At 36.5% G+C, this 23982-nt stretch overlaps 1 protein-coding gene across 2 annotated transcripts in view; it reads right to left on the bottom strand.

Moving 5' to 3' along the window:
- Positions 1-10764: 10764 nt before the first annotated feature.
- Positions 10765-23982, bottom strand: part of UGT8 (UDP glycosyltransferase 8) — an 85756-nt gene continuing 72538 nt past the window's right edge. For both annotated transcript variants that reach the window (XM_003899114.3, XM_017959008.2), the window contains exons 5-6: positions 21957-22176; positions 10765-13409 (exon numbers count right to left, since the gene is read on the bottom strand). In XM_003899114.3, the coding sequence (XP_003899163.1) occupies positions 13046-13409; positions 21957-22176 (584 nt within the window). In that variant the 3' untranslated portion in view covers positions 10765-13045. The remainder of the gene's footprint in view (positions 13410-21956; positions 22177-23982) is intronic.

A 23982-nucleotide genomic window follows, 5' to 3' on the forward strand; every position in this document is an offset into this window, starting at 1 on the left:
GGAGCCATGAGCACAGAAAACCAGAAGAAAATTTGGGAGCAGGGAGAATAACTCAGACTGAGAAGTCTTTCTCTAAAAGATAATACTAGGGTTATGATTTTAAGAGGAAACATTTGGTCAAGGAAAGGGTGAGGAGAGAAGTGGGAAGAGGAGAGGAAAAAGATGGTATGTAGTGGGAACTCAAGAAAGAAGCAGAGATACTAAAGCTTATGTTTATTAAAAATAGCATAATACATATGAGAAATTGCAAATGACTATATCGAGCAGGTAGGAAGTGTAGAAAGTAAAAAGAAATGAGTTTAGAGATGCAATTAAGCACCAAATAACGAAGGGTGTTATGTGCCAGTGTAGGTTTTATCTTACTGTGACTAGGGAACTACTTAAAGACCTTGAGTAATTATAAATAGAATGACCACATTTGCATGTGTACACAGATAATTCAATAAGTGGAAGGAAAATAGGTTGCAGGAAAGACAGCCTAGAAGCAGAGCAAATACTTAGGGAACAGTGGCAATAAGCCAGGAAAAACACGCTAACCAGCTGCATGAAGGCAACGGCAATAGAGCAGATACTCAAAAGAGACCAGGGAGGTAAACTAACAAAACTTTGTTACTGGTTGAAGATGGTGGGTGTGGAAGGCATCTAAGGTGACACAAGGATTTATTGGCTTGAGTGGTGGTATTAATTCTGGTGTCACTATTTAAGAGAGGAAATGAGGAAGAGGATGAGATTAGGGAAACAGAGACAAGAATAGACTGATATTATTCAGTGTATTATATGTGCCAGCCACTGTTCTTCTGCTACAGTTTTAATTCATCTTTATTTGCTGCTGAATTTCAAACATGAATCTCCAACCAGGCTTGCTTTTTTGAGTTCCAGATTTGTATATAAAAATGTCTCCTAGATATTTTCACTTGGATAGCTTGACAAAGAACTGCAGAGTAGAATCTGAAAAATGAGATTAGATTTAGGCACTAGAAGAGAAAGTGTGTGTGTCGTTAACTTTTTGCTATATTTTTTTTCACTGAAACTATAGAAAATAAGAAAAATAGGGGTATGGACACAAATAAGTTAGAAGTGGCAGCAAGATGAAGAAACACTTGCTTTGGGAATTACTTCTTTCAGTAAGTAGAAAAAGATAATCTGCTGAAATCAATGGAGGTAAATTGGCAAATTTAAAAAAAACTGAGGGGAAAATGGTGAAGGTTTGAAATAGCTATGGATAATAAGAGAGGGAGTCAAAATGGAAATATAAAATGGTGTGCAGGTATCATTGACAGTTCAACTAAGATGAGGACTTTGATCTGTGGGATTTCAATTTTAGTAGCACCAATCCACGTGGCTATTTGATTTCTGTAAAATTTCTTGAGTCCAGGTACAGGAATGGAGAACACAGGTGGTTGGGTTTATCCAGGATTAGACTTTTGCTTTGTGAGTGTAGCAGGAAAGTAGAGTCAAGTTTTGTGGGTGCAGACAATAGAATTATTTAAGTTAGAGATCAAAGGCCCAGAGCGATTATTAAATAGAATGTATCCAGGAGGAATCTTTTAGATTGACAGGGAAAAAAGGAGCAGTTATGAGCTGAACACCAATAGAGAATAATGGGAATGGGAACTGGGATATTAAGAGGCTAAGAACAGAGGGGAAATCTTAAGAGCAGAGTATTTCAGAAGTGGGGAGACCCTGGGTGATGCAAAGCCCCAGGTTTGGAATGGAGTTGCTCATTGAAGAGGGAAGGAAAAAGTCAAAGGCTTGGACAAAACCAAGGGAATCTGCTATTAATTTGTCAGATGGCCCACCCAGTGTTGGAAGGACTTTCAAGGCCACTAGTCCAGCCTCCTTAAACAGAAAAGTGTATTACATTGTGACCTTCAATAAATGTTGACCAAGGAGCAGGCATCCTGAGCATGAAATAGTCACCCATCATAGAACACCCTATGCAAATGATTGAGCTTAAGTTCTCTAAAGCAAGTATAAAATAAGTCAGTGATAACTTTGTTTTTTAATTTAAATATTTGCATACAGTAGTTTGTATTTCTTACTTTTGTTTTTAGAAGAAAATGGTTCACAGGATTTGAAGGGAAGGAGCTTTTGATTCCCTCTTGGACAAAAGAACTTCAGCAAAAGTCCTAGAGGGAGAAACAATACGGGATGTAACAAATGTTCTCTTAGAGTTGACATCTAAATGACTTTTCATTGTAGAGGCATGGAACCAATCTAAATTCTCCCACTTCATCTTGTGTTGCCTATCAGACAGTTAAATCTTATTGTTTTAATCTGCCTATAAATGTAGCTCTGGGCTTAATATGGAAACATTTTTTGAATATGGATTTTTAAAAAATCAATGTTTGCAGATTTTAATTTATTTGATTATACCATCATCTGCCTCTAGTGGAAGAAAATTCAAGGCTGTTTGCTTTCCTGGCCTCCTTTTCCCACTTTCTCTCCAAAACGAATCAGGATAAAGGAAGAAAAATCATTTTCTTTCATCCCTAAGGAGGAGGAGTATTGGTTATTGCCAGCTCCTAGGATATAATAGATTCAATGAGCTAGAATAATCTAATCAAATCTTTGTTAAAGGGGTTAGAAGGTACTGTATCTGCAGGAGCTCCACACACAAACCTGAAACTTTTCCTAATTCTATTACTTTACAGTCTGTGTTCTTTACCTGTTGACAGAGAAAATATATTGAATCTGAGAAGAGAGCTATTAAATTAATAGTCAAAATTACTTATTTTACCACACTTCATTATTGCTCTCAGTTCCTTCAGTCATACAGAAGTTTGGTTTACATATCCCTTTCGTTTTAAACATCTGGGAAGCTTTAGAAACCAAATTTGTTATAATTCTGGGATGTGGGTTTGGTATTTGGCATGTATAATTTTGCAAAATGGAGATTAATAAAAATAGAGTAATAACTACTCAAGCAAAACCAAAAATTGCAGGAAGAAGCAAGTGCTAATTGAATAATGTGTGTGGCTGCAGTTAAAATCCCTAAAAAATATAATATATGACATTTGGTTATTATATTTCTTATATAGTAACTTCTTAATGTAGTAATTTCTCTTTCTATACCAAAGACTCAACATTATATAGTAACCCATGCCATGCACACCTATGTAATTCATGACTGCCTAGATAATTGTAATATTATACTTACTCTGTCACTGTTATTTATTTTTCTTTTTTTTTTTTTTTTCTTTTTGAGATAGACTCTCACTTTGTTGCCCAGGCTGGAGTGCAGTGACACGATCCCAGCTCACCGCAACCTCTGCCTCCCAGGTTCAAGCGATTCTCCTGTCTCAGCCTCCCAAGTAGCTGGGATCACAGGCACCCACTGCCATACCCGGCTAATTTTGCATTTTTAGTACAGACGGGGTTTCACCATGTTGGCCAGGCTTGTCTTGAACTCCTCACCTCAGGTGATCAGCCCACTTTGACCTCCCAAAGTGCTGGGATTACAGGTGTGAACCACTGCACCCGGCCTGTCACTATTATCTTGAACACGCTGTCAGTCAGTACTCCTAGTCATTTATATTTATTTACTATGTTAAGTAAAAAATGTTTTATAAATTGTTGCAATTGCTGGATTCTTTTATTACCAGATCATATTCCTTTGCATATTTTAAGATGAAAAAATTCTCGTTTCTCTTCTGCAAACTAGCTAAGAAGAAGCTGTACACACTAAAACTGTTTGACAGATTTCCTAAGCCAAGCACAAGTAAGCTTGAGTGCTATCCTTTTGTCTATCTACAATTTAGCTTGAATAGAGAGCCTTTACGTTACATCAAATCATCTGTAACACAAGAAGCTTAACACCAGCTGTTTTGAAAGTTGTGCCATATGACCAGGTATCAAACATTCAGGAACACAAACAGGTATCTTGGGGAAAGTTACTGAATAGCTAATGCAAAGCAGATTGTGTTACAGTAATAAACTAAAGAGCCAAAAGTAAGACTGAGGTCAGTTAGAAAAGTTTTTTGTTGGTTTGTTTGTTTTTGTTTAGCATAGTGGTCACATCTGTTCATCATGTATACTCCTAGCAGAGCAAACTACCTGCAGTTCCCCAATGTGCCACACTCTTCCATAACTCAATGCCTTTGACCATAGGGTCATGCCTTCCAAAAATTACCTCTATCTATTTGTTTACCTGGTGAGCTTCTATTTTTTCTTTTTGACTCAACTGAAACAATCCCCACGTGGAAACTTCTCTCACTCTCCTCTGTTTCAATAGTACATTGTCTGTACCCATATTACAAAATATATTCCTTTGCTTATTGAAACTGCTTACTTGCTGGTTTTGTCCCCTGGAGGTCAGAAACTATCACTTCTTCATCCCTGCATTTCCAGTATCACATACAGAGCCTGGCACTTTGGAAACAGAAAACAATGTTTGTTTGTGTTTTAATAAAGGCAGTACTTAGAGCAGTGAGATCAAGAGAATAGTAAGAATACTGACAAAGGAATAGTATTTGGTGGTGTTATAAATGAAGAAACATATGATTTTGTATAAATTAATAAATTTTACTAACTTACGAGTGTAAGAAATATCAGTATGTTCAGAATTTTTAGCAACATAAGTAGGCATCTTTTGATATAATATTAAGAAATATTAGACAGAAGGTAGCAAATGAATGTAAACAAGGGAAGTGCAAAGACTGTGATAAAAAGGCCATTAAAATGTAGCCAGATGGAAGTTTTTTATAACAGTTTTAGGAGAGAAAGAAGATGCAACGAATATATAAAAAACTACACTACCAGCGAAGAAGAATATTCCATTATAGTGCTTATGTTAAGGAATGAGGCAAACAGAAAATGAAAACACTAGTTTATGATTAGATATAAAACATCATGAGAATACAGATCACAGAAGAAAAATTATTGAAGTAAATTATCAGATAATTCAAGTAGAATGAAGAAAAGAGGTAAACTGGATGTTGAAAGAAAGGAAAGGAACAACTGAAGTGGTAAAGGGATGTGCAATGAAAGTCAAGGTGGAAGCAAAGAATGATCTAGGAATGTTTGAGGACCAGAAAGAAGACCAGCCCCAGGAGGACAAAATGCTGTTCTTAAAGGTGTAGATGTTTGGGTTAACATTGAAAATTTGAGTTGAAATATAGCAAACTTTTTATTTTCATAGACCGTCAAGTCTTTTTCCATAGGCTGACAACAAAGCAAATGGATATCTAACTTACAATGAAATCCAGAGCCTTCTAGGAGCAGAGACACCAGAACAAGAACAACTGGAGCTATCTGATGCTGATAATAACAAGATGTGCTCCTACCTGTAACTAATAAGAGCATTTGGGCTGACTGGTAAGAGGATTCAAGGGCCGGAATATCAATAATGGTCAAGTGACAAGTAGTCTTGAACAGTGTTCTGTATTACAGCCCAAAATTAACAGGCAACCCACATTTTCAGTTATTAGTTTATAATTGAAATCTAAAACAAAAGTTTACAGAAAAACCTGAAAAGTAGCAATAAACATAGCATCTCAAGCCATACACAAGGAAAATTAGAGTTTAAAAAACTGACAGTCATTGCTTAATTGCACAAATAAATGGGTTATTTGCAGGCTATGGAAAGGCATATTGTTTAGTCTCCTTTTGTACTTGATAATAGGATTTTAGGATGACACTCTTAATACTGTTAAACTTTTTTTTTTTTTTTTTTTTTTTTGAGACAGAGTCTTGCTCTGTTGCCCAGGCTGGAGTGCAGTGGTGCGATCTCGGCTCACCGCAAACTCCACCTCCTAGGTACATGTCATTCTCCCACCTCAGCCTCCCAAGTAGCTGGGACTACAGGCACCTGCCACCACACCCGACTAATTTCTTTTTGTATTTTTTTTTAGTAGAGACGGGGTTTCACCATGTTAGCCAGGATGGTCTCGATCTCCTGACCTCACGTTCTGCCCGCCTCGGCCTCCCAAAGTACTGGGATTACAGGCGTGAGCCACCGCGTCCAACCAATACTGTTAAACTTTAAAGCCTGAGTATTCTAAAGTGGTGATGTAAGGCTACTACTCATTTAACAGAAATAAGAAATTAAAGCAACAGAAATAAGAAATTAAAGCAACATAACTTGCATGAAATTTTAAGGAATCTAAAATACCTTTTTAAATTGTACTATTTCCCCCATCTGCTTCTTTTCTATTTAGTTTTCACAGAATTTTTTGTGTAATTTGAACAGATTTACTGTGTATATCTATGGGCAGTTTCTTAACCAGTGAGGAAGAGCAAACATACTAGACCTGGCATCTGAAAGCTGGTAGATGAACAGAACACACGACTATAAAATGCAATTCCATGTCACCTAACGCTAAATGTATTTATGATTGGAGAACAAAAAAAATTAGTTAAATTTCTGTCATTTACCTCTGATATAAGAAATGATAGCCAGCAGAGAGATGTTCTGCACCTTCTGTCTTGATATGCACAAACATGTGAGTTGATGCCACCTACATTCCCAGTGGTATGGCCACATTCTCAGGTAGGACACCCATTCATGTTGAAATTTGCATCACTAGAACATGTATGACATAATACGGTCCATATGCCTATAGATGCCTAGATATTGCCAAAGTCTTGCACTTGCCAAATTCCACTGACATCTTTGGGCCTTACATTCAAGACCTTTAAAGATCTTTGCTTGATTTGTGCTCCTTCCCACCTTATCTCTGATGAAATAATAATTTAAAAAAAAAAGATGGATGACCATTCCAAAATATAGATTGCATAGCTGGGGGACCTACCTATCCAATTCAGATAAGCTTCTCCAGAATATCACTTAAATATACCAGGTGGAATAAAAATCCATTTTGAAAAGTATGAGAGGAATTCTGAGGTAGTTTTTGATCTGTAACCACTCACTGCTGCTTCCTTCCCAGGTTGTCCTTGCCTTTGCTATCCACACCTTTCTGCTCATTGTTATAGGAAAGACAATTACTGCTGCAATCCTAACTTAAGATACATTTTTTAATACCTGCCACCTATCTGTCTTGGGCTTTTCTCATGCTCCAGCAGACAGATGGCTGCAGTTCTAGCACATTTTAACACTGGGGATATGAGTGATGTCAAGTGAGATTTATAGAATCAGAGACAGCACTCTTTTCTGGTACAAAAGGGTCCTGTTAGGAGCACCAAGAATGAATGTTTTAGACAGGCTTCCACAGGGGAAAGCCAACGTCTCTATTTGTACAAGGCAATTGTCTAAAAATTTTAGCTGACCAAGTTGGGGATAAGAAGAGTATATGTGGCTTGATAGTGATCATTGAGCTATGCCCCAAATGGTTCATTCAGTGCCACATCCAGAGTGTTGTGCAGTGCCCTGAGAGAGTGCAAACTCATTCAGTGGTAGCCCTCCTCCCAATACCCATAAGAAGCACCATATGCACATCCATTGTTTTTGATCTTACATCCTAAAAGGCATTAATCTAGTACAGATAAAACTTTAAAAAAAAATGCTAGATATTTTCTTAGCTTACCTTTGTAAATTACAATGTTTGAGTTTATTGTATTTCCTCATTGTTAAAAAACAAAAGCATCTGGCTGGGCATGGTGGCTCACAGTTGTAATCCCAGCACTTTGGGAGGCTGAGGTGGGTAGATCACTGGAGGTGAGGAATTTGAGAAGAGCCTGGGCCTGGCCAACATGGTGAAACCCCATCTCTACTAAAAATACAAAAATTAGCTGGGGTGCGGTGGTGCACGTCTGTAGTCCCAGCTACTCATGAGGCTGAGGCAGGTAAATTGCTTGAACCTGCAGGGAGGAGGCTGCAGTGAGCCGAGATTGTGCCCTCCAGCCTGGGTAACAGAGTAAGACTCTGTCTCAAAAAAAAAAAAAAAAAAAAATCATTAGATACACATTAGATAGACAGGCACAATCTATGCACCATAAACCTGAAAAGGATAGGGCAGCTTGGAAAATACCTAAGGGTAATAGAAAACCCAAGAGAGGAAACTGAAAGCTTAGAAGCATGAAGATGGGAGAGAACAGGTAAGGAAGGTTGTGTCATGTCAGTAGGATGAAATCTGGACCTGGAGTATGGCATATTCAAATTCAAAATTAATTGCGCTTTCTCAAATGGTGCAACTGGTGTATCCATTCTCTTGGATTCATAAAATTTATTCAGAGGTACCCAAAGTAAATTTCTTTCCTGCCTTCATCTTTTGAGATTGCAAATGAGAAGAAATGTTATATATACTATAATCTAAGTGTGGTTTAAATTTGTAAATCTCAAAATGTTTTCCATTTTAGAGTTAGAAGATGGAAGTACAAGAAAGAAGAATACATCAAAGCAGTGACTTGATTTTATTTTGTAACAATTTCTTCCTATTTATTCCTAATATTTTAGCAAGAAGTGTTACAGGGGTAGATCTGGCCAATCTAAAACTTGCTAGTCCTTTTGAATTTTATTTAGTTTTAAAAAGATAGTTTTTGTTTCTTAAAAGACTTCAAAAATTTCATAATACTGTCATTCTTTTAAAAAAATTGAGAGAGCATTTTAAATTTTTTAAAAATCAAATTTCTAAAGAATTGCGAGGATAGTGTAAACGCTACACACATAAATATATGTAAATGGTATTAATAATACATATTTTTGTTCAACCTAATATATGTCTTTAGCATTTGTTTTTTCTGATGACTCAAACTTAATTGTTCACATTGGTATTTTAGGTACTCTTGCCCTGCCTTCTTACTCATAAGTTGAACCTCTCATTATACGTGGAGGGCAGAATCAAGATTGGAAGCAGAATTGAGAATCTTTAATATATCATAGCGTTGGGCTTTTCTGGATGCCTCGTCTCTGCCAGTTCCTTTTATAGACAAAATAAGTTACCCAGAGATATACATCCTTGCTAATTTGAAGTTTAATGTTATGCAATTTATCGAATGCATTTACATTCAAAAGTTTTCATTTTCTGCTAAAAGTAAAGAATATTCATGGCCTTCAGCCAAAGTTCTACAAGGGTAACTAAAGCAAAATTAGCATGAACGTATGAAATTCATCTTTTCAAACACATTAGATACTCTACTGCAGTGCTATGCTAAGTAAGAGTAATAGATCCCTCGATTAAAATATTACCTATTTGTATAACGAATCTCAACAAAACTTTTCTCTCTGCACTGCTTTTTAGTTATTTTTGACTTCAATGAAAATATCTTAATACTACGACTAAGCCTCATGGCTTAGTAGATATTATCTTTTTAAAAATATAGGTATTGGCCGGGCGCAGTGGCTCACACATCTCATCCCAGCACTTCGGAAGGCCGAGGCGGATGGATTACTTGAGGCCAAGAGTTGGAGAAGAGCCTAGCCCACATGGCAAAACCCCGTCTCTACTAAAAATACGACAATTACCCGGGCATGGTAGTGCATGCCTGTAATCCCAGCTAGTCGGGAGACTGAGGCAGGAGAATTGCTTGAACCCGGGAGGCGGAGGTTGCAGTGAGCTGGGATTGCGACACTGCACTCCAGCCTGGGCTACTGAGGGAGGTTCTGTCTCCAAATACATTAAGTAAGTAAGTAACTATTAAATTGGCACAGTGGAACTGAAGTCACCTCTGCTGTCAGGAATATGGAATAATCACTGCACAAAATAGGGTTACTGAAAAGTTAAAACTAATTGTAGATAGAAACTAACAGAAATAAAATACTTTTAATTCTATAAAATTCAGCAAGAACTTCAGGTTTTCCTGGTTAATAAATGAAAAACCTGAGATAATGTATTACCTGAGATTAATGTTGGATTCTATATTACTCTATTGAAAATAAGCTGCTGGTTTTATTTATAATAAGGAAGATCACTAGTCTTGCAGGATACAATATAAATGAATTATCTCTTACATCATGTCTGCCTTACCCAAAAGTGAAGGTATGGGTCATGTAAGTATTTTGTGCCTTTGGTTTCCATATTTTAAAAGCTAGGCGTCTTGGTACCAATACACCTTTCCTGCCCTGCTAACCCCAACTCAGCAACCCAAACACCCAAGTGATCGGGGATTTTTAACACTCTGTAGGACTTGCAGAAAAACGGCAATATAAATACTTTAATTGTGTGGATATCTAAGACCCTTCTAATTAAATTTGTTGGAAAAATGTTTTTGCTGTCAAAAATATCAATAGTATCTTCACATAAAATGCATGTCTTCAAAAGCTGGCTAAAATGTTACCATCTCAGAAGCATGATAAGCAGCTCTTTAATGCACATTTTAGAGAAGTTTCAATAATAGAACTCCTATAATTCTCAAACCTCATCATATGAAATGTAAAATTTTTCTATTTCAGACGTTTTTGATTATATTGATTGCAAATAACCATTCTCTAATGTGATTTTATATTTATAAGCTGGTTGAATTACTTAGAAGCTAGAATGAAATATGAATTATACTATCAGTAAAACAGATTGCTGGATTATCCCTTGAGGTTTTTCTTCAACTTATTTTGGTTCTTTCATTTATAAACCTTTTATTTTTGAAGTGGAGTTGTTCAGTTTTAGCAGTATTTGGGACTGAGAGAGAAGCTGAGTTTTGAAGAGAATCTCTAGCTTCAATCATAAACTATTACTTTAACCCAAACATTAGCTCTTTTCAACCCTGGACACCCAAATCCTGCCCCTATGGTCTATGTGGAGGGATAACAGAAGTTGCTACTATAGAGGAAAAATGTCTTAATTTTCATTTGTGTTTGATATAATGATAACCAGCTATGGGAATATTTTAATAGTTGCAGAAACTCTTTCTAAATAATAAATGAATAAATACTTTCTTGAAAACTTTACTTTATTATACAATCTAGCCCAAGTGTGGAAAATTTAAAAATCACCCTATTTACCAAAGCTATCTAACAACAATCTTGCTAGAAAAAATAAAAACCAACAATGATCAGTAAATACCTACACTTAACATTCTTACTTCTGGAACAGAATTTTAAGATCCATGTCCATGTCCTTGTAAGGTAAATCCCTCTGTTTAACAATTAAAAAAAAAAAGTCTCACATTTAATACATTGTTTGCACACTCATAAATACATACAAAAGCTGGGAGACCTGTCTTAGAAACATGTTTAAAATGAATATATATAATATTATGAAATCTGAATAAAAATTTTATTCCAACAACACTTCTCTATTTTAAATCATGTTTATTATTTAAGTTTTTATCACAGTGGAGATTAACTTATGCTTAATCATCCAATCAGTGCCTATTGTCAACTTAATCCAATTCCAAAAAAGTAAAATCAACTCATTCATACACTCTAAGTCCTCTTACTGTCCCACCATTCATTGCCTGTGTCTTTTTTCCCTTTTAACGGCAACATCGTAATAAGATTGTGAAAAGGTATAACTAATCGGTTTCTATGTATGTGTAATACCATTTCTTCAAGTATTCAGAGAGCAGTACATTTGTCTGCATTGTGCATTAGAAAACTACTTGTGACATTATTTCTAAGTGCAGGAGAGCAGCTCCTGGTGGGAGAGTAATGAAGTTGTTTGTCATAGTGTATGCCAAGGATTTACAGCACTGTAGAATTTTCACAACTCTTCCATGTTAGTGAGTAACATTAGGTAAATGTTGTATTTGCCTACTCTCAGCTATCGGATGTGGGATTTCAAACTACAAACAAATAAAGCATACACTCAACCAACAAGGGTAGTGCAAGTGCTAAGTAAACAGAATGACATGAAAGAAATTCATAGTTGCCAACTAGTGAATGCTTCAGCAGGGAGGCCCTGATTTTATGATGTCTGTGACTTGCATCCCTGTTCTCAAATGAATACTGTCACTGCTCCATGTCAGCCACAATGACCGGAAAAGGCTGCTGAGGTGAGGGTTGAGGGAATGAGGAGGATGATAGGAATTCATTTTCACAAAAAAGTGGTTCAATTTATCTGTCACATCTGTATATAGTGTAAAGTCTGATTTGTTAACAAGATCTCAGACGTCTCCAGACAAAGCAGGTACCAATATGGAAAACTGCAAATGTTTCATTTAAAGGAATTAAATGTTGGCACCTATGTAATATAGCTTGTGTGGCCTGGACAATAAAAGGGATCAGAAGATGGTTTTTTAAAAGTAAAACTTTGGAAATGTAACACCTGAACATTCAAAAGTTACATTATAGAAAAGCCATCAAACAGTTACATAAACATTCAACAATACAGTGGTGCTGTTTAAAAATGCCCTGGAAGCAATAATCTTCAGTACTTTGAATAAAGTCAGAATTTCATTGCTTTGTCTTAATTATGCATTTAACATATTGTTACTCATTAAAATTAAATAGAAAAAAACTATAAAATTCTTCCAGAGGAAAATTATTGGTAGTGGGAAAACAAAAGTAAAATGTGAAAACCAATGTATACATTTACTTAATTACATGTTTTTCCCCCAGAAGTGGACATACTCTATCAGAAAATAAAAACAAGGAAAACAACAACAACAACAAAAATAAAACAAAAATTACAAAAAAACTGTGCCATTTCCTTTTTTTTTTTCTTCCTCTGCATCCAGTTTTGGGGGAAAGTGTTCTTTCATAGTGGTGTTCTGAGTTCACACATATTAAATGGTAGAAAAGAAACATCTGGATCCTGACTATCCTTTTACTTTTTTCTTGAGTGTGTTGTGCCCTCAACAAATGTAACAAGCAGCCAGTAAAAATTCTCTTAATTAGGAGACACACACACACACAGACACACACACACACACAACCTTATTAAGAAAAATGCAACCATTCCTGATCCAGGACACACACATATGAAGATTTAAAACTAAGATCTGACACAGTCACTTAATTGATTTAAATAATTAAGGCTTCTAAAAGGTTCAGTGCCAAAACTCTCTACATCAGTATTTGAATAAAATACATTTTTGCATTTTAGGTTTGTGCTTTTTACAGCCATCTTAATTCCACAGAATTTCATTAGTAGATCTCATAAGGGCATGTTAGAATTGTTTACTGTTTTACTTTTAGTAGCTGTTAGATTAAATAATAGCAATAAAAATTCAATGAGTGAACCAATTTATTTCTATCACCTGGGCTGTTGGCTCATTTCACTTTCTTTTCATGTTTAATATGGCCATTTCTTTTGTACTTGCCATTGAGGATTCCATTGTGGTAATGTCCATTAACTGTGCTATGCTTATTTCTAGACCACAGACTTTTGATTTTTCTGTAGATAAATTTTGTCACCCAAGACAAGAGAAAGTAAAACAAGGCAGCACCAAGCAAAAGCACAAAGGCAATATCCAGTAAAAAATACTGACAAAAAGAGATTTGATGGACAGCGGCACGTAGGTGATGGGCTCCATTGTGACGAATAATATAATCTATCCAATAGATAGTTCGATTGACAGGGTGACCAGGTTGATCCTTGTGAATTTCCGAAAGCTTCTGGGCCCTCTGACGGTAGCTATGGAGAGGGGAACACAGAATGAAGAGGTTAATAATAAAGTTCTATATTTATGCATATCTTCACATAAAAGAGGGAAATAATAAAAACTATACTACTATTCTTTAGTAAGTACTTTGCATGTACAAACACTGTGTTAAGTGCTTTAAGCACATTATCTTATGTTAAACCAATAAAATATATTTTAAATTGGTGAGAAAAGTGAAAATCAGAGAGACTGAGTAACTTGATTATGTTACAAAGCAAGCACTGTGTTAAGTGCTTTAAGCACATTATCTTATGTTAACCCAATCAAATATATTTTAAATTGGTGAGAAAAGTGAAAATCAGAGACACTAAGCAACTTGATTATGTTACAAAGTTGAGACCCAGAATTTCTTGCCTCCAAACCCTTTGCTGTTTCCACACAACATTACATGTAGTTCTTCTCTCTACATACTTTTAAATAATATAAATCAACAAGTCTCAACCAAGATGGAAACTAAATTTATTAGATTCTGAAAGAAAGATGGAGAAAAAGATATAGAACTTCATTCTACCACTTTTTTAAGCAATATTTAATTTTGTCTTAATTTAAAATAACATTAAATATGGGGTGATGATACATTATTAAAGAGATAAAAAAGAGTTGAGAAACACCATGAAGTCAGATTTGATGTTATATGCAGTATTCATATACAGGTAATGTATGCATGTATATATATATATAAAGAAGACACCCTCTTAAATGATTGAAAGACCAAGGAAAATGGGGAATCACAAAGTAGTAAAATATAAGCATTTTATTTTAATCTAAAAACATGTGACTGCACATTCGTGTGCCAGTCTTTGACAAACAGCTAAAGCCCTCTTGCATGAATTCATGACTGAAGTTTGTATTGTTTAGACATAAGAAATAATTTCCACCTCCAGAGATACAAAATCTATCATGGAGGATATAGCACTACTGAGTTGTGCATTATAGAGGAACAAAAGATTGGACACATGTGAAGACTTGATAAAGCCAAGAGAAGAGTGTAAACTAAATCATAAAAGTGGGGGAGTAAGAATACACCCAGAACAAATTCATTTGGAAAAAGTATGAAGTTAAGTTAGAAATTAGATTGGAAGAAGATGAGTCTTCCCCATGGGTGTTCTGAATGACAAGATATAATAGCTTCTTTCTTAGAACCAAGGAGCCATTAGATCAGGGAGACTGGCTGTTAAAGCAGAGGGAAGATATTCGTGATGGAGAGTCCATTAAAAAGACCTCAAAAATGGCCAATGAGAGACTGACTAAAAAAATGGTGGTGGAATTAGACAGATAAAGGGAAATGGTGTAGTAGAAGAGTTTGCAGGAGTTAATAAGAGTGTGGATTAAATGTGAAGGGAAAGAGAGAGATCATATGTAACTGCAATGTTTCCAGCTTGAATGACTCACATGGCAGAGTTAATTAACAGAACACAGTAACACAGAACACAGGACATGCTGCTGTAAATGATTACAGTTTGGGCTATAATGAAAGGAAAGGCCGAGAGAGCCACTAGAAATGTGAGGATGGAGCTATGAGATTACAAAGCCTAATGAAAAATCTACTCAGATATTTGAGTTGATTTGATGAGCCCTTATTTTTTATGATTTCACTCTAGACCTAAACATTAAGTTTTAACAATTATGCAAACAAATTTGAGAGGCAGTGAACCGAATGTTGTTAGGAGTGAAAGAAAAAGCAAATTAACGTTATTACATAAGAATATGTAATTAACAGGCACCTTTTCTCTCTCATCAATGCCTCAGAAGAAAATTATGACCAGATAATAAATCTAGTTGTATTAAAAAGTATAAAAACCTCACCAAATATTAAAAGCCTATCCTCACTTGCTTTGTAATTTATCATAATTTCTAACTGATGGCAAAAGGGAAACTAGAAAGTTTCTACTACTCCATTTTATGAGAAAATGCTTATAGGGCGAAGGAGTATCTTTAAAATACAAAAATGAAACGTGACATCTTAGAAAATAAAATCCAACCTTCTATTTTAACAAAGATGGAAAAGGAGGATAAAAACAATCTTAAGTCTTCAGGTACCTTAATGTCACTGTGTATATAACCCTTTCTCTAGTGATGATTAAACAGATTAAACAGATGGTTTAATGGGAAATCTGATTTCTTGCACTCTTGAATAAATTATTAACTCATATGGAACTCCAATATGTTTACTTCGTCCTAGGTCACTAATTACCAGAAAAGCTCTTGACATCTGACTCAGCTTATCTGAACAGGGACTTTCACCAGTCAGACTCTTAGTCCCACCTAGGAGTAGATTCATAAAGCTGGATTGCTTACTAACCGATTTCATTTTGTATGACTATTCTGTTTAGAATAGGTCCATAGATCAACTGGAAAGGAATATTGGAGAATTCACAGATAAATTTTTGAGGGACAGGTATTTTCCATGCTGAAACTGGCCTCAAATTTAGTGTAGTGGCATTGTCCTATGAACACAGTTTATTTTACAACTCAAAATTCCTTCCAGTAAGTATATGAATATTGCAAAAAAAAAAAAATGGTGTGATTAAAATGGTCACTCCAGACAGCTCTACGTTATTCCAAGGGATCTCTTAGATAAAGCCCCTTTTAATAAAACAATTACCTTGTAAGGGGCTCACATGTACATTAAATTTTACAAAAGTATAAATATTTTCTATTAAAAGTTGACCACAGGTTGGATATGTGCTAAGTTAATAATCATCAACTCTCCATCTTTCTCTCTAATTTATTTTGTAATAATAAAAGCTTCAGATTCAAAATAATCCTCTCAAACAAATGAACAAAAAAGCAATAGGCTTTTATTAAATGAATCCAAAGCATTAGGAAGCAGAGATGTAAGATGTGTAATTTTACTTAAGTTGTGAATTTTTTAAAAAGGAATACTTTTTGGGGTTTTTGTTGTTGTCGTTATTTCTTCTAAAAAAAAGAAAATGGAATACGTGTGCAGAATGTGCAGGTTTGTTACATAGGTATACATGTGCCATGGTGGTTTGCCGCACCTACTGACCCATCCACTAAGTTCCCTCCCCTCACCCTCCACCCTCAACAGGTCCTGGTGTGTGTTCTTCCCCCTCTCTGTGTCCATATGTTTTCATTGTTCAACTCCCACTTACAAGTGAGAACATACGGTATTTGGTTTTCTGTTCCTGTGTTATGTGCTGAGGATGACTTCCAGCTTCATCCATGTCCCTGGAAAGGACATTACCTCTTTCCTTTTTAATGCTGTATAGTATTCCATGGTGTATATGTACCACATTTTCTTTATCCAGTCTATCACTGATGGGCATTTGGGTTGGTTCTATGTCTTTGCTATTATAATTGGACTGCAATAAACATATGTGTGCTTGTGTCTTTATAGCTGAATGATTTACATTCCTTTGAGTATATACCCAGTACTGGGATTGCTGGGTCAAATGGTATTTCTGGTTCTAGATCCCTGAGGAATTGTCATACTGTCTCCCACAATGGTTAAACTAATTTACATTCCCACCAACAGTGTAAAGCGTTCCTATTTCTCCGCAGTCTCACCAGCACCTATTGTTTCCTGACTTTTTAATAATCGCCATTCTGACTGGGCGTGAGATGGTATCTCACTGTGGTTTTGATTTGCATTTCTCTGATGATCAGTGATGTTGAGCTTTTTTACACGTTTTTTGGCCACATAAGTGTCTTCTTTTGAGAAGCCTCTGTTCATATCCTTTGCCCATTTTTTGATGGGGTTGTCTTCGTCTTGTAAATATGTTTAAGTTCCTTGTAAATTCTGGATATTAGACCTTTGTCAGATGGGTAGATTGCAAAAATTTTCTTCCATTCTGTAGGTTGCTTGTTCACCCTGATGACAGTTTCTTTTGCTGTACAGAAGCTTTAGTTTAATGAAATTCCATTTGTCAATTTGGGCTTTTGTTGCCATTGCTTTTGGTGTTTTAGCCATGAAGTCTTTGCCCATGCCTATGTCCTGAATGGTATTGCTTAAGTTGTCTTCTAGGGTTTTTATGGTTTTGGGTTTTACATTTAAGTCTTTAATCCATCTTGAGTTAATTTTTGTATAAGATGTAAGGAAGGGGTCCAGTTTCAGTTTTCTGCATATGGCTAGCCAGTTTTCTCAGCACCATTTACTGAATAGGAGATGCTTTCCCCATTGCTTGTTTTTGGCAAGTTTGTAGATTAGATGGTTGTAGATGTGTGGTGTAGTTTTTGAGGTCTCTGTTCTGCTCGATTGGTCTATATATCTGTTTCGGTACCAGTGCCATGCTATTTTAGTTACTGCAACCTTGTAGTATAGTTTGAAGTCAGGTAGCGTAATGCCTCCAGCTTTGTTTTTTTTGTTTTGTTTTGTTTTGGTTTGGGTTTTTTTTTGGTTGTTTTTGCTTAGGATTTTCTTGACTATATGGGGTCTTCTTTGATTCCATATGAAATTTAAATAGCTTTTTCTAATTCTGTAAATAATGTAAATGGTAGTTTGATGGGAATAGCATTGAATCTATAAATTACTTTGGGCAGTATAGCCATTTTCACAGTATTCATTTTTCCTATTCATGAAGATGGATTATTTTCAATCTGTTTGTGTCCTCGTTTATTTCCTTGAGCAGTGATTTGTAGTTCTCTTTGAAGAGGTCTTTCACATTCCTGGATAGCTGTATTCCTAGGTATTTTATTCTATTTGTAGTGATTGCTGAATGGGAGTTCATTCATGATTTGGCTCTCTGTTTGCCTATTGTTGGTGTAAAGGAATGCTTGTGATTTTTGCACAAGGATTTTGTATTCTAAGACTTTGCTGAAGTTCCTTTCAGTTCAATAAATTTGGGGGCTGAGACGATGGGGTTTTCTAAATATAAAATCATGTCATCTGCAAACAGAGACAATTTGACTTCCTCTCTTCCTATTTGAATCCTCCCTATTTCTTTCTCTTGCTTGATTGCCTTGGCCAGAATTTCCAAAACTATGTTGAATAGGAGTGGTGACAGAGGGCATCTTTGTCTTGTGCTGGTTTCCAAAGGGAATGCTTCCAGCTTTTGCCCATTCAGTATGATATTGGCTGTAGATCTGTCATAAATACCTCTTATTATTTTGAGATAAGTTCCATCAATACCTAGTTTATTAAGAGTTTTTTACATGAAGGGGTACTGAATTTTATCAAAGGCTTTTCTGTGTCTATTGAGATATTCATGTGGTTTTTTGTCTTTGGTTCTGGTTATGTGATAGATTACCTTTATAGATTTATATATGTTGAACCAGCCTTGCATCCCAGGGATAAAGCCAACTTGATCATAGTGGATAAGCTTTTTTTTTGAAGACGGAGTCTTGCTCTGTCGCCCAGGCTGGAGTGCAGTGGTGTAATCTCAGCTCACCGCAAGCTCTGCCTCCCAGGTTCACGCCATTCTCCTGCCTCAGCCTCCTGAGTAGCTGGGACTACAGGCGCCCACCACCACACCCAGTTAATTTTTTGTATTTTTAGTAGAGACGGGGGTTTCACCATGTTAGCCAGGATGGTCTTGATCTCCTGACCTCATGATCTGCCCGCCTCGTGCTGTTGGATTCAGTTTGCCAGGATTTTATTGAAGATTTTCACATTGATGTTCATCAGAGATATTGGCCTGAAGTTTTCTTTTTGTTGTTGTTGTTGTTGTGTCTTTCCAGTTTTCATATCAGGATAATGCTGGCTTCATAAAAGGAATCTTCTTTTACAGTATTAGTTACTTGGTTTAAACTAGAATATCTCGGACACAATATTAGTGAGGCAAACTAATATTTTCAATAATTATCACCTGTTAAATGTGGAATATTATCACATTTGAAACAAAGACAGACAAATGACTTCAGTTTATATAATGACTTTTAGCAAAGGACATGCTACACAAATCACTGGCATTTTTACATTGACTAAGACATCTTTCTATGTACAAAATCCTTTCGGTTAAATGTTTAAGGTTTTCAAGTTACGTAAGATTAACGCATTATCTGATATGCATACTTTTGGGAATGATATAAATTTATTCATGGCATAGAATAATGCTTAAATCAAGCACTTACATCTCTCCAATATTCTATAGCTGGAACCGCCATGTGACCTAAGATCGTAACCTGTTCTTGCTCTGATTCAGCTTGGTTCATGCCTCACAAAACACAGCTGGACTAACTACCTGTGAAAAACCTAGATTTTTGCTCTTTCCTTTTTAACCGACCCAATCTCAGCAGTTCTGCAACTGTTTCCCCATAATTCTACTTAGTGCTGTATTTTACAAACTTTCCTGAAAGGCTGCATGTATACACACACACACATACGTACACACATACATATGATACATATGTGATGTATATGTGTGTGCATATATATATACACATGAAAGAATATCATGTTTTGAAAAGCACGCCTTTAAAGAAAAACTATAGATAACAGAAGAAGGGATCTACTTAGGCAACCCTAGTTATGGAACACACTGCTTCCAACGGCAGAGCTGTATCCGGCACTGGATCCTTTCAGAGTCCAGAGTATGAAGGTCACCTCTGAGCTCACATAAAGGCAGTATAATGAACTTCAGTTGAATTTGGCATTTTATATGCAAGCATAATCCTTTTACATGAAATAATTTTTCTTATTATTGGTCGTTCCTTAGAATGTGGCAGTGTTTCTCAAGCCAATATTAAGCCATATCCCCTGGGCATAAAAAGAAAAAGCTTATACTCTTCTAATCTTTAATCTTTAATGCTATCGCAAATGCAAGATAAATTAAACATCATGTCTACAAATGAAGAAAACTGCTACTTTGTTTTAAAACTACACAGGCCAATTCTTCACCCTTTGAGACTCATTTGTGAACTAACTTAACTCAGGACCTATCAAGAATTTAAAAGCAAACATAAAGATTCTGCTTCATCATTCACCTGTGTAAATAAATCTCCGCATTTCTTTAATACTCAGTGCTAGGGAAACCCAGCAACACCAGGCTTACCATGCAGTACAAAGAGCACTGTCTTGGTAATCAGACAGTCCTGGCTTCTAATTTCGACTATGATTGCTGTTGTAAGCCAAATTACTTAAGTTCTCTGAATATCAAGTGCCTTGCCTATATAATGTGGATAATAAAAACTGTGATACATAGCTGTTATAAATATGAAAATGAAATAAGCACATAACATTTGACACAATGTAGATATCCAAAGATTGTTCACATTGCAGTTTCTCCCTCAGTTTGGAAGATCCTGGTAGAATATTATCTGGTGTCAACATGGCTGGTCAAATGACTGCTGTTTTTATTTTCTAAATTATAGAAAACATGCATAAAGCATTATCACAGGAATCTAAAGGATATTTCCATAACTTCATAATTTATTGACAATCTATTGAAAATAATTGGCTACTGACAATACACTGTGGTGTATATATTCATCAGCTTTAATGTTAATTGAAACTGTGTCCGGAATTGGTGGGTTCTTGGTCTCGCTGAATTCAAGAAAGAAGCCATGGACCCTCGCTGTGAGTGTTACAGTTCTTAAACATGGTGTGTCCGAAGTTTGTTCCTTTGGATGTTCAGATGTGTCCAGAGTTTCTTCCTTCTGGTGGATTTGTGGTCTCGCTGACTTCAGGAGTAAGCTGCAGACCTTCTCAGTGTTACAGCTCTTTAAAGGCAGCACCTCTGGAGTTGTTCATTCCTTCCGGTGGGTTCGTGGTCTCCCTGGCCTCAGGAGTGAAGCTGCAGACCTTTGCGGCGAGTGTTACAGTTCACAAAGGTGGCGCGTCCGGAGTTGTTCGTTCCTCTCGTCCAGAGCTGTTCGTCCCTCCCTGTGTGTTCGTGGTCTCGCTGGTTTCAGGGGCGAAGCTGCAAACCTTCCCGGTGAGTGTTACAGCTCATAAAGGTGGCGCAGACCCAAAGAGTGAGCAGCAGGAAGATTTAGTGTGAAGAGCTAAAGAACAGACCTTACACACACAGCAAAGGGACCCAAGCGGGTTGCCGCAGTTGGCTTGGGCAGCCTGCTTTTATTTCCTTATCTGATTCCGCCCACATCCTGTTGATTGGTCGACTTTACAGAGAGCTGATTGGTCCGTTTCAACAGGTGGCTGATTGATGCGTTTAAAAACCTTTAGCTAGACAAAGAGTCCTGACTGGTGCATTTACAATCCTTTGGCTAGACGGGAAAGTTCCTAAGTCCCCACCTGACCCAGAAGCCCAGACGGCTTGACTTCTCACTGGCACTCGCTGCGGGACATTGCGGGTACTCCGGCAGCCCAGAGGGAGCTCATCTCCGGATCAAGCCCAGCAGGCCTGGCTGCGGAGCCTGGGGCCAGCCCCGGGAGCGCCCTGTGCAGCCCGGGCTCCCGCCCGCACCTCTCCCTCCACACCTCCCCGCGAGCAGAGGGAGTCCGCTCCTGCCTTGGCCAGCCCCAGAGAGGGGCCTCCACAGCACAGCAGAGGGCTTAAGGGCTCCTAGAGTGCTTCAGCCAGAGCAGACACCGAGGCCCAAGAGGTGCCCAGAGCGAGTGAGGGCTGCTAGCACGTTGTCACCTCTCAAAACCTTACCTGGGATTATTGATAACCTTCACCAGTGCTTCATACAGCTCTTTTTCAGTAACTGTCTTCCATTCTAGTAATATTCCCATTCCTTTTGCCTGTACTCTAGTCATAGTATCATAATGGTCTCCAAAGAGTGGAATTCCCACTACAGGCACACCATGATACATAGTTTCAAAAATACTGTTCAAGCCACCATGGCTCAGGAAGGCTTTAATCTTTGAATGCCCTAAAGAAAGATGAAAAAGAAAACAACTTACAACAGTATTACTCTACAGAAGAGATTTTCCCAGAAATGTATTAAAATTGACACCACAGTAAACATGCATTTCAGATAAAGGATTCCTAAAGTGTAATTTCACTGATTCCTGTTCTACACCAATTAACATATTTGTTACATACATAATTGTCAGATTTTGATACATCAATTAAAAGTCATTTTTAGGTAGTTGAAATGTACATTACTATTTTTAACACAAACACTGCATGACTAACATATTTAAATGGCCAATAATTATTACGAAGCCAATGAAAGCAAGAAATGCCAAATACCAGAGTGAAAACATAGACATCTACTTTCTGGCTACTCAAATGTTTATCAACGTTAAAGTCAAAAACACTTTTTTAAACAAATGTAAAGAAAGGCTGGATTCCAGAAGTCAATGAAGAGTTTGTGTGCTTCTCCAAAAAGAAATGTTATAATCACTATTTACAACATTCAAGTTCTATCAGCATTAGTATTTCACAATTTTAGGGTTTAATTTTACATTTATGTGCTCAATCATGTAGAGATAAACATTTATAATCATTTGTAAGACATGAGACATCACATAATGTCTAGTTGTTATAGGAATAAAAGAGATAATTTGTCAAAATTAATGTGGAAATTCAAAACTTAGATTTGTTCTCCTGGTAAATGGCCTACATTTCCATAAAAGAGATCAAAAGTTTGGCATAAGAGTTGTAAAAACAAAACAAAACAAAACAAAAAACATTGTACCTAGGATATATGTTATTGGCCAGAAAGAAATTATACCTAGCTGAAATGTTGATCTTTTAAAATATACATGTGCCAGGTACAAAATTACTGTATGTGGGAACCATGGTCTCAATGGTGCTCCCGGAGTTCTTCCATCCTGAAGTCCAGTGGAACTGGTTAGTCAGTGTCTATAGCCCTTACCCACAGGTGGCTTCTCTGACTCTTAGGTCCAACTAAAGGATCTGCCCTAGAAGTGGATTTCAATCTTTATTTTTAGCAAAGACCCCTCTCTTTGAACAAAACCAACCACCAAGCCCAACAGTAAAAAATAAAGCCGAGCTGCTGTGTAAAGAGGAAGAGCTGGCTACGAGGGGAGGGGAAAGACATTCTCATCCTGGAAGAATCTTTTGATCATAGTTAGAAGCTATTAGAGGACTTACAAGGATCGTACCTATTGTTAAAAAAGATACTAATCTTGAAAAAGAGAGCTGACATTGAGAAGCCTAGAGCAGCTATGGACTTGAGGAGGGTGTTCAGGCATGGACCTTGTAGTAGAGCCTCACGGTCCAAAAAAAAAAAAAAAAGAAAAGAAAAAGAAAAACAAACAAACAAACATAAAACCCACACACAATAAAAGTTTAGATGTTCATACATAACAGTGTCACACTGTCGCACTGAGGTAGCTGATAGCCAGGTTATCTTATTTAAATTTCCTGCTTCTTTCTTATCTTCTAAGGAATCTAAGTCATAACAGTAAAGCCATTAAAGACTTAAAAATAAAAAAATACAAGTATCAAGAAAGGTAAATTGCCTTGTATTCTTTTTTCTTCAGTTTTAGCATTTATAGAATAGCATTATAATAAGCTAAATGAAAAGAAATTATATACATAAATAAAATTCTTTACTGGTTTTTAGTTATACAATTTAATTTGCTGCTTTTTAGGAGAATCACTATAGCTGTATTAAAATATAGTTTCGATGTCTTAAAAGTATAAGTTAAAATTAAAGCCACTTTTACATAACGTTAGGTGTATTATGGAAAAAATGGTGGTCAAT

The sequence above is a fragment of the Papio anubis genome, chromosome 3 (assembly GCF_008728515.1).
Source record: "Papio anubis isolate 15944 chromosome 3, Panubis1.0, whole genome shotgun sequence".
Classification (NCBI taxonomy): domain Eukaryota; kingdom Metazoa; phylum Chordata; class Mammalia; order Primates; family Cercopithecidae; genus Papio; species Papio anubis.